We start from the raw sequence: 12321 nt of genomic DNA, 5'->3' as shown, positions 1-12321 counted from the left end.
TTTATTTACTGTCAAAAAGTGACAATTACTCAGTTTTTGCCACTCATAGTTTTGGAAGTCGGCAAAAAAAAATTTCCTACATTTTTATACTATAATTTTTTAAAAAATTATTTGTATTAAAACATTGTAGGGGGCGGTACATGCGAAATTACTTAGAATTTTCACAAATTTCATATTTTTAAAATTTTGGCAATCGCAACAAGCCATTGAAAACAAAAACATTTCAAAAATATGGTATATTAAAATACTTTATTTTCATAATCTTATCAATTGCTCTTCACTTCCCGCGTTGCTCTCTTGTACTAAAGTTTCCACCTGTGTGAGTTCTGACCGTTGGTTTCTTTGGAGAATTGCTTCAATCATCATTTTCTTCAGTCTGAAATAATACAATTTTTGGCCCGCGAGATGTCGGATGCTACCTACTTCAGTATCGGAATTTCAAATAATGAGCTCCAGAAGAAAGCGAAAATGTAGGACAGGAGGCATGCCGGCACCGCGTAGTAAATAAACTGAATTTTTGAATTTTATTCAAATTAAAAATAAAAATCTCAAACTCACCACTTGAAACGTTGAGTAAAAATGCATACTGGAATCATTAATATTTAGGTACCAAAAAAGTGTGAAAAAGTGTACAATATACGCGCAATATGACAGTCTCCCAAGTGGCTGCCACATCGGATGGGACATAAATGCATCGATGGGGCCTGCAACGAAACTATACTTTAAAAAGTTACTGTAGAGTTACGGTACCTCCCCATCCCATATGGTTTGCAACAATAACCCAGGAAACTGCAATAGACCAGGCTATCCGCGAAAAGTTGTAGTAGGTGGCTCGGGCAAAGATGCTGGAAATCTTTTCCTAGATTTTTTGCTGAAAAGCTCTAAAAATGTTTTTTGAAAAATTCTGGAAAGTTTGAGGAAAGTTCTGAAAAAAATTTCTAGAACTCTCATGAAAATTTGAATTTTGCTGAAATACTTTGAAACGTATGGAAAATTGTTAGAAAACTGAAAAATCTGGAAAGTTCTGAAAATCTCTAATTAAAAAAAACATTTCTAGAGACTTCTACAATAGTCTTGAAACTTTTTTAATCAACTGGAAAGTCCAAAAATCTTCTGAAAATAATTAGAAATTTCTAGAAATTTCTGACATTTTTGAATATTGCTAGATAACTGTGGAAACTTTTTGAGTTTCCGAAATTTCAAAACATCTGGAAAATAATGAAAAAAATATGAAGCATTTAGTCCAACTTTTTTTAAAATTTGAAGCTTTGTAAAACTTCAAAACTTTCCTATGTTTCACTTTAGTAAGTCTTCTTGAAGCGTTATGCGTTTATTTTAACAAAATCCCCTTCTGGCGCTATTTACATATACAGTGCTGGCCAAAAAGATATCCACTTTTGGTTTTTTGTGTGTAACTTTTTTCTAAGTGGTTATTTTGTTTTGAAACTTCACCACAGTGTTCACAAAATCTAAAAACACAATATTCATCAAAAATGTTCAACAGATTTTGAAAAAACTTCAGAAAAATTCAAAAAAATCGAAAAACTAGAAATATTGAAAAAACCGAGGTTGCAAGGAAATGACAATTAAAGTACCGGAATATGAGCAATTGGATTTAAAAACAACATAATTATGCTTAATACTTTGTCGCGTATCCGTTTGCATCAATAACAGCTTGACAACGACGTGGCATCGAGTCGATCAGCTTGTGAATAACTGACATGGGGATAGCTTTCCAAGCGTTTTCCAACTGGTTGAATTTGGCATCTGCATTTGAAGCCCGAATACCTCCAAGACGTCTTTCCAACTCTTCCCACAAATGCTCTATTGGATTCAAGTCCGGAGACTGACTTGGCCAATCGAGCAAATGCACACGACGACGTTGAAACCAGGAACGCACATGAAGAGAAGTATGCTTAGGATCGTTATCCTGCTGAAACACGAAGCCACGGCCCACATTTTGAAGTGCCCAGGGTCGCATTGTAGTTTCCAAGATGTTTTCGTATTGAAAACGATCCATAATGCTTTGGATTCTCCTTAGTGGGCCCATGGAAGTGCTGGTGAAGCACCCCCACACCATGACGCTCCCACCTCCATGCTTAACGGTTGGGCATTGATACTTTGGAGAGTACCTAGAGCCAACAGGACGACGTACCCAGGAATTTCCATCACTCCCGAACAAATTGAACTTGCTTTCGTCAGACCAGATGTGTTTAGCCCATTCCTGACGTCCCCAACGAAGATGCGCTTTTGCCCACGCAACTCGAGCCATGCGATTTTTCTTACTGATGAACGGTTTCTTGACTGGCTTTCGTCCGTGTAGTCCTGCTTGCTGTAAACGTCGACGAACAGTTCGTTTACTTGGTACAGGTTCATTTGGAGAACTTATAATCATTTGAATATCCGTGGCGGTCCTATGCGGATCTTCTCTTGCTGATCGGAGGATGTTGCGATCCATCCTATGGGTTGTCACTCGAGGCCTGCCGGGCGAGATTCTCAAAGCGACGGATTTCTAAACATTTATTATTAAAAAATAATATTTTTCGAACTCACCTCAGTTTGGTACTTCTTGATTACTTTCCAAATAGTCGACGGAGAACGTTGAATTTGCAGCGCGAGCATTTTCGTGGGTATTCCTTGTTCGAAGCCAGCTACAATGGCTTTCTTGACGTCCAAGGAAAGATTTTTACACCCAACAGATTTTACCATACCTTAAAAATAATTTATCAACCAAACAAATCCAGTGCAACAAACAGAGTGCGTTTTATTGATAATTCAAAAAAAATAATGAAAATTGGAAAAACGAAAAAATCAAAAAATTGAAATAAAATTCAGAAAAAATCGATAATCATGTAATGTTTGGTCCGCAAATTTGCGTAACATTTCGCTTTATGCACACGGAAAAATTCAAGTCAAATGGATGCTTGAGAAAAAAGTTACACACAAAAAACCAAAAGTGGATATCTTTTTGGCCAGCACTGTACATATTTCACATTTTAAATTTTTTTAATCTTTTTGGACCAAGAAACAAAAATTACATTTGGTACTGCAATATCATACTTTTTACTATTATTTCTTGTTTCAAATCTCCAACCAAACTTCAGTATCAATAAAACTTTCCCATTACCTCCAGTAAGCACCTTTGTCGTAATCATATGTGGAAAACATGCATGCCATTCCAAGACCAAAAGCCACAAGCCATCCAATCACCGCAAGGAACCAATGAATCCGGATTTTTCTTTGACCAAATACAGCTAGACCGTAGCCAATAAGAAGACCTATAAGATACGGAGGACATCGGATCCATGGCTTGTGATAAATCATATCGTATAGAAGATTGGTGTTTCTGGAAATTATAAATTGCAAATTTTCCGAATGTGCCAGAAAATTTGAACTTACCCATTTCCAAAAAAATCAGCTGGCAAGTCATAAATACTATACAAAATATAGACAGTAACCAAACTTCCGATCATTCCAACTGCTATCAAGCTACTCCCAATTATCGCCGAGTAGTAGAGACCAACTAGGATTATTGGTGCAAAAATGTATAGTTGAGTATCAACTGCCAAATACCATGACGGTGCATAGCAGGCTGTACTGGAATCTCCCATGTTGTTGATGTAAAACAAATTCTTCCACCAGTACGATTCACAAGTTGCGATGCTAGAGAGCAGGGTGTCTGAAAATTTGTTTTATAAAGTCAAAAAAATTGAGAAGTACTTTCAAACTCACTAAACTGACTAGCCGAAAATGGACCTTGCACGTATTTCCCGTAGACAATATAAAAACCAATGAAAATCATGTATGGAGGAGTTAACCGGAGATATCTATGCATGTAGAATATGATCCAAGTAAGTGGGCTTTTGATTTGAGATGATTTATGCTTTTGCTTGAAGAATAGGTAAGCAACGACGATTCCAGACAGCAGGAAGAAAGTGTCAACGGAGACAAATGCGTTGAGTAGGAGGTGATTCCAGAAGTGATCGGTGAAGTGTGACATAGAGAGTAATGTATCTGGAACAACAGGTGTTTGAGTAGATATTTTGATACAAACATCCTACCTGGAGGTATCACAAACGTAAACGTGTGTCCTGTAACAACCCATAGCATTGACAAAAACCGAATGCAGTCCAAGCATTTTATAAATCCAGGCTTCTGCTCCTTCACGCTCAATAACACCCCCGCATTCGTCCATAATGAAAATGTCAGCAACATTTTCATGATCAAATTTGGTTGTGGCGGCGGGGAATGCTCATTTTTCATAGCATCTTTGAGATAATCAATAAAAGTTGCCAGAACCAAAATTGATATCATAACGCACATAAATGCAGAGAACCCCCAGAACGCCGAGTCCTTCTCAACTGGAAAACTTGAACAAAATGCTGCACAAGCCGTAAATGGCATCAGCGGAAGTTGATTAAAAAGTTGCGGGAGATCCTCAGAAGTACACGATACAGACATACACGTGGCACTTCTGAAAAACGCGGCGCTAGGCAAGAAGCCACCACCTCCGCCTATAGAGCAGGATGAGTTCTGAATTACAGAGTAAGCAAAAGCCGAAAAAAAAATAGAAAATCCCTACTCTGCCAGGAACCAAGACCAAGTAGCAATAATTCGTTTCATATTTTTTACCACTAATTCTTTGGCATTCTTGGTAAGATCCATCGAAGATCAGAGGAACTTCGAAGATACCTGATGAGGGGAGTTTACCAAATGCGTCGAGCTCTGAAACATTTTCATACTTTTCCAATATAAAAGAGCAAAAACTCACGTTCGATCGCATAAAAGTTATCCTTAATAATTTGAATCTCTTTTTTGTTGCACTTCCTCGAAATCAAGCAATCCACAGAAACTTCTGCAACTAGTTTCAGAGATTGTAACCAAGTTCGAGTATCATTTGCGCATTGAGCATTCACTTCATTCAAAGAATTTGAAGCATTCTCGGATTTTAAAATTTTCTGAAACTTGTTAACAAGTGCAGTCCAAATTAAAATCACAAACCTCCCAGCTATCAGCTTCCAAAGTTCCGATAAAAATTGCAAAAGTGAAAAGAAAAATGTAAAAATATTTGTAAAGCATTTTTTGAACTGAATAAAAAATGTGTAGGCTAATGAGAATCGAATTTTTTTTTGTGAAAATTCAACAATTCATAAGCATAATCCGTCAATTCATTTTCCAATGACAAATTCTCAATAAATTTTTCGGTCGAAAATTTGGTCAAAAGATCAACACTCAACTGTCTTATGTAGTATTACGCAATTGTGTGACTGTCAGACTGTCTGCGTCTCTTCTCAGTCCTACGTGCACCCAACAAGTGTGTTTTGGTTTAATTTTTATTATAAGGATAGACGAAATGCATTTACTTGAAAAAATTAAAATAAACTTCAATTTTCTATCCGAGACATTTGAAATGTACTGGACACTTTTCTAGTACTGAATTCCTTCTTCACTTCTGCGCCCAAATATTTTTTGAGCATTTTTCGCGTTGACGGACTTCCCAAATAGTAGACGAAAAAGTTTATGGCACATATGGTCTCAAGGCGAAAATAAAATGTTAAATCCCGCACGTATTGAGGTAGACTGTTATACGCGTCCTGGAAATTGACAGATACATATTTAAAGATTATATGCTCATTATATTGAAGTGCATTTTGGCTGTAAAATTTGGTTTTCCCTACCCAATTGGACAGTTTTGTAGATTTGCTGGGAAAAGAATGCGCAGCCGACATCGATCGAGGACCGCGATCATCGAATTAAGTGGCCCACGCGTTCCTCGACTGATGTCGGCTGCGCATGATCCGCTGAGGGAACAAGACAAACAAACTGCAGAGGTGTGCTATAAATTTATTTTTCTCAGCGTCGTGTCGAAGTTTTTTTTGGAAATTAAAATAGTCATCTAGAAAAACATTTACAATTTTTAAAAATAAATTTACTTTCAGTTTGAAAAACCGAAAAGTTGCTCAAAAACGACCTGTGCTGATATTGAGGTTAAATTCAGTTTTTGAGAAACTTTCGTAATTTTTTAATAAAAAACAAGTTAATTTTCAAAAAGAAGAATAATCTAAATTCCTATATGAATTTCCAAAAAACTTTGACACGACGATTTTAAAACGGAGCATTTTGTAAATTTTCCTTTGAATCAAACTTACAGGAAACGTTCTCATTAACAGAGATCCAACTTCATAAAACGACAGTCCAACTGTGATTGCAACCGTCTGCCGCATGAGCATATTCTCCCTTTTCAGTTGACTCTGCGCCAAGCTGCTCGAAGACAGCATTGAAATAACCGACGATTTTTGCCGTATCCTCGTGTAAAAATCATAGCGGTGAGCTTTCAAATGGAGCATCATAAGGACATTGATGACTAGAAGGGTCGTCGGCACCCAGATTGCATTGATATTTGTGAATTTTGTCACAGGATGTCTTTCTGGAGCACATGCCGTCAGGAAGACCAGTGTACTAGCGAGGAAGTTGACTGGGCAGTAGGAGAGACGAGGGATCAGGAGGAGAGTGAAGCAGAGGATCTGAAAGTTTTATATTTAATTGTATTGAAATCGTAAACACTCAAGCTCACCAAAATCAAAAAGCTATAGAAAAAGATCCTTCGTTGACCGAAAACTCGTTGATCTGTCGGCCGGATCACGATGAAAAATCGATTCATCGTCATGAGAACACTGACGCACATTGGAATAAAATATGTCAATGTGCCGAGCATTGTGAATTCACGTCCAATCATTTCACGGTATGCTGGAAAAATATAGTTTATTAAGTTTTTCACAAAATTTCAATGACTGTGGCTACTAGGTCTGAAATAATGCATTCCACGGCGCTCGACATCTTACGGGTTAGGAAAACATTGTCGGCTGCTTCGATCTTTTGGAAACACAAATTTCTATTCGGCTATGTGCTACAGATGATGTAAAAAGTGGGTGAAAAGCTCTACAATTATTTTTTCAGATTTTCAAAATTTTTCATTCGATATCCGAACTTCTATAAATAAAAGTCCACCAATCAGCGACGTTGGCTTCGCCCTTTGCGCATCGCTGATTGGTCAGTGTGTAAAATGATTTCAAATTTGTAATAAAACTCACACAAATACTCATAATACGGCAATGCCAAATATGTCGCGAAATCTGTGATGAACGCAATTTTACACAGAACTCCACAAACATTCATCACAATTAAATAGGCAAATGGAATATTTTGATCGTTCCGATAGGCATATGTTGCCATCAATAATGCAATATCATACACCATGAATAAAATTGCCAGAATACAAAAAACAAATTGACAAACGACGTGAAACATTGGAATGTGCTCAAACATATTGATTAGGTCTTTGAACAGAAGATAATAAGCAGCTTGATCCCAAGGCTTTTCGAGCTTTTGCTCTTCTAGTCAGTTATCAGGAAGAACGCTCAAAATATAGAAACACGTTTGGTTTATTGTGTTATCGGCAGGCTTATTGAGTTACAACTTATGCAAGGTGTTACCTTTTATCCACAACAACAACAATTTGGGGAATTTCTGATTTGCGCAAATGTGTTTGTGAGATTTGATTAATTTTGACACCCGGTTCAAAGTGTTTCACGTGATTTTTTTAAGGACGGAAGTGGGCTACAGTAGAAAGTAGAAAGCATGACTAAACGGGTCAAGGTATATATTTTAGAGCTCAGATTAGTCAGAAAATAGTGACATATTGGAATTCTGGAATTTCAGCAAAACTATCAATGTTTTTAGAATTACAACTGTATACAAACATTCAGATGACATTATTTTGAAGAAATACTAATTTTTGAAGAATATATGATTTTCTCTTAACAATATAATAAAACGAAAAATGATTACCTTTTCAGATTTAATGGAAATTGTGGTTGATTAAAGAATTGTGGACATCTTTTTTCTTGAAAATATTCATGAATGCGTGCCAAAAACGCTTCAAAATTAACTAGATCATGAGAACAATTTGAGAAGTTATAGAAGAATATAGAGCAGCAAAATGTACTTCTCCTTTAAAATTGAGCTCAAGGTTTAACACGCGAATATTGAATGAACGCTCAAACTATAAAAAGGAGATTGGAAACATTCATATAAACTATTTTCTTTGTTTAAGAAAAGCTTAAAAATTGATTTTCAAGTTTCAAAAAAATCTAGAATTGTAAAAATTTAGCTTCCCGATTTTCAGCCTAAAAAATATATTTCCACGAAAATCTCATTGAAAAAATTTATTCGGAACCCTAACATAAAACTTGCATATTTTTTGAAAAAGTTTCGAAACAATTTTCTATAAAATTAATAATTAAAAAAAAACATAAAATTTTCAGATAAAATTTTTTTTCAAAACAGAAAACTCACGATTCCAGTTCCCTAGATTCAGTACATTTCAGAGCGCAGTATAGATTGGCGGAACTGGGAACCAACCCATAATTCAACGACATCTTATTTTGTTTACTGCCTTGCATAAAAGGAAAAGATCCAGTTTTCAAAAAAGTATGCTTTATGATCATGTTTTCAACAGATATGTCAAAAATAAACATCATAAAAGTGGTGCAAAAGTAGTAACGAAATAACATGATTTATAAAGTCAATAATCGAGAACAACTCGAAGTTTTTTGGAATTTATTAGTTTGTGCTTTTGAAATTTAGTTTACTTATTTTTTTTCTTTTTTGAGTTATCTGGCACCGGTTCTAACTATCAGAATCCAACGTATTTTGTATTTCCGTACTTGGAAGTGAAAATTATTTTGCATACTTTGTATGCCACATTTTGTGAGCTCCAAACTCTTGCAACAGCGAGCCTACTCAAACTGATAAAATGCAAAAATGAAAATTTCTATCAAAAATTAAGTAAAACAATCTAAAACTTTATGTACAAAAATATTTAAAAATAGGTTTCCTAAAACTTTTCATTTGTAGATTGTACAGTTTCTTCCACAGCCCACAACTCATTCTCTTTGGTTTTAAGAAGTGTCTTCTGCTTCTCAATATCTTCCCGATTCCGATCTCTGGCTCCTCCAATTATCAATTCGATCAGCATTTTTTCGAGTCTAAAGCTCCAAGATTAATGTTTCACCGTTCATCCAAAAAACCTACTTTAAAAATGGAATTTCGAATAGGCAACTCCAGAAAAATGCAAAAATATAGGACAGTACGGTTGTTGGAACAGCGTAATACATGAACTGCAAATATAAATTCAGATCTTATCTTTTTTAAAATTTAATATCCGACTTACAATTTGAAAACTGGAATAAAAATGAATACTGGCGTCTCCAATCATCAGGTACATGTATAACACAACGTAATGAACAATGTAGGCACAATAAGAAAGTCTTCCAAATGGTTGCCACATTGGATGGGACATGAAGGCGTCAATGGGGCCTGAAATAGCTAGGTCATTTGTGGTTACTGTAGGGATACGGTACCTCCCCATCCCATATGGTTAGCAACAATAACCCAGGAGAGTGCAAAAGACCAGGCCAGACGGGAGAAGTTGTAGTAGGTTGCACGGGAGAAGATACTGAAAAGAAGAGAAATTGGTGTCTAATACCGATGAAAATTCAGACATGACTTTGACTTTGTTCAGATACCGGTTCGATTCAGTTACAATATTCGGATCTTATACCTTAACTAGGTAGTAAAAGAACTTGGTGACCTCTCTTTAATGAATTTTGATCATGAAGTCTGCCAGAAAAAAAAAAACTTTAAAATGCCTGTTTCAGAGCCTGAGGTACCCAAGTACCCAAGTCTGAAAGAGACCCTCAACTTTTTGAACCAAATTTCATACTTATTATCTGTCTTCCGTAAATACATGTGTCTTACCTAAGCCTTCTATGAGGGTGAGTTTTTACCCTCCCTACCCTACCCTCTGCCCTACCCTACCCTACCCTATGCCCAATTTTCATAGAAATTTCATTTCTAAAAACGAAAATTTGACAAATAAAGTGAATAATACTTAAAATTCGTATTATTACGTGGAGACATAGGGTAATGTGTCCCTGTTCGGGTAAAGGGTAAAAAAGGGTATCAACGTGCCCTACCTTTTTTTTACCCTCACGGAAGGCTTAGTCTTACCTCCATTTAACTTTATTATCGTAATCATAAGTTGAGAATATACACAATGCTCCCAATGAAAAAGCCACAATCCATCCAGTTACTGCAAGTGCCCAATTCAATCGAAGCTTCCTTTTTCCATAAGTTGCAAGTAAATACCCGACAAGTATCCCGACAAAATATGGGGGACATCTGATCCAAGGCTTTATATAAATCATGTCGTAGAAGTGGGTCGCATCACTAAAAATCAATAAGTTTTTTTTTTATTTCGATTAAAGCCAGTCATACCCATTTCCGAAAAAGTCTGCAGGTAGATCGTAGGTGCTGAACAAAATATATACTGTGATAACACTTCCGATTGTAGCTGCGGTAAGGAGTGCTGTTCCAATGGCAAACGAGAAATACAGCCCGATAAGGAAAATTGGAGCAACTAGGTAAAGCTGAGTGTCTGCTCCCAGGTACCATGTGATTCCGTAGCACTGGGTATCACCCGACATAAGATTGTTAATGTAGATCAAATTTTTCCACCAGTATGTTTGACAAGTATCCACTTCGCCATTTTGTTGATCTAGAATTTTTTACTAGTTAGCCAAAAAAAAACAATATTCTGAACTTACTCAATTGTGATGCTACCCCGGGACCTTGAAAATATTTGCCATAAACCACAAAGAATCCAAGGAAAAACATTAGTGGAGGAGTCAATCGGAGATATCTATGCACGTAGAAAAGGATCCATGTGATTGGGCTTTTGATTTGAGATACTTTGAGTTTGGTTTTGAAAAAGAGATATGAAACAACGAGTCCTGATAATAAGAAAAATGTATCCACTGAGTAGAATGCATTCATAACAAGATGATTCCAGAATCGACCGAAGAATGGGAGAATCGATTCGATTTGGTCTGAAATTTGAAGTTTTTGAAACTTTATCGTAGCTATGCTTGTGTGTCAAATCAAGATTTACCTGGAGTTGTTAAATAAGAAAATGTGTGTCCTGTAACAACCCACAGCATAGATAGGAATCGAATACAATCCAAACATTTTATAAATCCTGGTTTTTGCTCTTTCACACTCAATAGCAGCTCTGCATTAGTCCATAATGAAAATGTTAGAAGGATTTGCAGAATTCGACTATCCTCCCTTTTCTCATCCTCTTTTTTCAGCGCATCTTTCAAATAATCAATAACTGTTGCCAACAAAGCAATACCAATCATCACAGCCATAAAAGAAGTGAATCCCCAAAATGCGGGAGTTTTCTTAACGGGGTAGCTTGAACAAAATGCTGCACACGCAGTGAATGGTTGATCGGAGACTTGATTATAGACTGTTGGAAGATCTTGTTCACTGCAGGAGTATGGCATGCAAACAGCTCCCCGGAAGAAAAATGTAGTTGGTAAACCATCTGACATGTGACACGTCGCATTCTGGAATTCTATTGGCTTGAGATCAGGTGACAGGTTAGGTTTTTCGTAAACCTTTCCACGTGGTGTCACGCTGTACAGTTTGATCTACAGAAATGCGGAAGTATTTTTCAAGAAAATTGTGACGTCAGCACGCTATTAACCATGCGAAATCAGATGAGATGCCTGCGTCTCTACTCCCGCATTTTTCGAAGATCAAACCGAAATGGGACTTTCTGGCTCCTCGTGCCTTTCCAATAGAAAAATAATTTAAAATTAACTCACTTTTCCTGGCATCAAAACCATATAGCAATAATTTGTCGCATACTTCTTCCCACTTATCCGCTCACATTCTTGATAAGACCCATCAAATAATATTGGGAGCTGGAATAGCCCAGTTAGCGGGATTTTACCCCAAGCATCGTATTCTGAAATATAAAAAATATTTAGTTGTCGGTTTTATGTATTATTCAAAAACTAACGTTCAACCGCATAAAAATTATCTTCGATCGTTTTCAATTCCTCCTTTGTACACTTTTGCTCAATTAAACATTCTGCAGATAACTCAGCCACCATTTTCAAAGACTTCTGCCACGTTTCAGTGTCATTTGCACATTGTTCACTAACTCCTGTGATTTTCTGATCAGCAGCTTTAGCTAGGAATACTTCCTGTAAAAAAAAAGCTGAAAATTTTGAAAAAAAATTTAAATAATTAAAACTCACCTTCCAATTTTCACAAAACACAGTTGCAAAAAGACAAACTATGAAAAACAGGAAAGGAGCAATTTTCATGTTTTACACCCAGCTACAAAAACTAAATTGTACATTCAATCATCTTTTTTATATTTCAGGTCTTATCAGGAAAATGCGTACA

At 36.3% G+C, this 12321-nt stretch overlaps 3 protein-coding genes across 3 annotated transcripts; all 3 read right to left on the bottom strand.

Annotated features, from left to right (window-relative positions):
• Positions 1 to 232: 232 nt before the first annotated feature.
• Positions 233 to 5203, bottom strand: oac-7 (Nose resistant-to-fluoxetine protein N-terminal domain-containing protein). The gene is made up of 11 exons (NM_074719.5): positions 5002 to 5203; positions 4772 to 4958; positions 4583 to 4725; positions 4062 to 4533; positions 3733 to 4014; positions 3400 to 3679; positions 3128 to 3346; positions 751 to 845; positions 559 to 704; positions 424 to 509; positions 233 to 376 (listed from the first exon to the last, which is right to left on the bottom strand). The coding sequence occupies exons 1-11, from the start codon at positions 5077 to 5079 to the stop codon at positions 256 to 258; spliced, it is 2109 nt and encodes a 702-aa protein (NP_507120.3). The 5' UTR covers positions 5080 to 5203; the 3' UTR covers positions 233 to 255.
• Positions 5204 to 5319: 116 nt separating this feature from the next.
• Positions 5320 to 7455, bottom strand: srxa-7 (G_PROTEIN_RECEP_F1_2 domain-containing protein). Its single transcript, NM_074718.2, has 4 exons — positions 7092 to 7455; positions 6575 to 6747; positions 6150 to 6524; positions 5320 to 5594 (listed from the first exon to the last, which is right to left on the bottom strand). The coding sequence occupies exons 1-4, from the start codon at positions 7324 to 7326 to the stop codon at positions 5385 to 5387; spliced, it is 993 nt and encodes a 330-aa protein (NP_507119.1). The 5' UTR covers positions 7327 to 7455; the 3' UTR covers positions 5320 to 5384.
• A 1393-nt stretch (positions 7456 to 8848) lies between these two features.
• oac-6 (Nose resistant-to-fluoxetine protein N-terminal domain-containing protein) lies at positions 8849 to 12291 on the bottom strand. Its single transcript, NM_074717.5, has 11 exons — positions 12171 to 12291; positions 11930 to 12116; positions 11733 to 11875; positions 11012 to 11471; positions 10668 to 10949; positions 10339 to 10618; positions 10072 to 10290; positions 9423 to 9517; positions 9233 to 9378; positions 9094 to 9179; positions 8849 to 9047 (listed from the first exon to the last, which is right to left on the bottom strand). Exons 1-11 carry the CDS (start codon positions 12237 to 12239, stop codon positions 8897 to 8899), a joined length of 2118 nt encoding a protein of 705 aa, NP_507118.1. The 5' UTR covers positions 12240 to 12291; the 3' UTR covers positions 8849 to 8896.
• Between the last annotated feature and the right edge of the window lie 30 nt (positions 12292 to 12321).

The sequence above is a fragment of the Caenorhabditis elegans genome, chromosome V (assembly GCF_000002985.6).
Source record: "Caenorhabditis elegans chromosome V".
Taxonomy (NCBI): domain Eukaryota; kingdom Metazoa; phylum Nematoda; class Chromadorea; order Rhabditida; family Rhabditidae; genus Caenorhabditis; species Caenorhabditis elegans.
The sequence above is the reverse complement of the archived record's forward strand: the minus strand, read 5'-3'. Positions and strand labels throughout refer to the sequence as shown.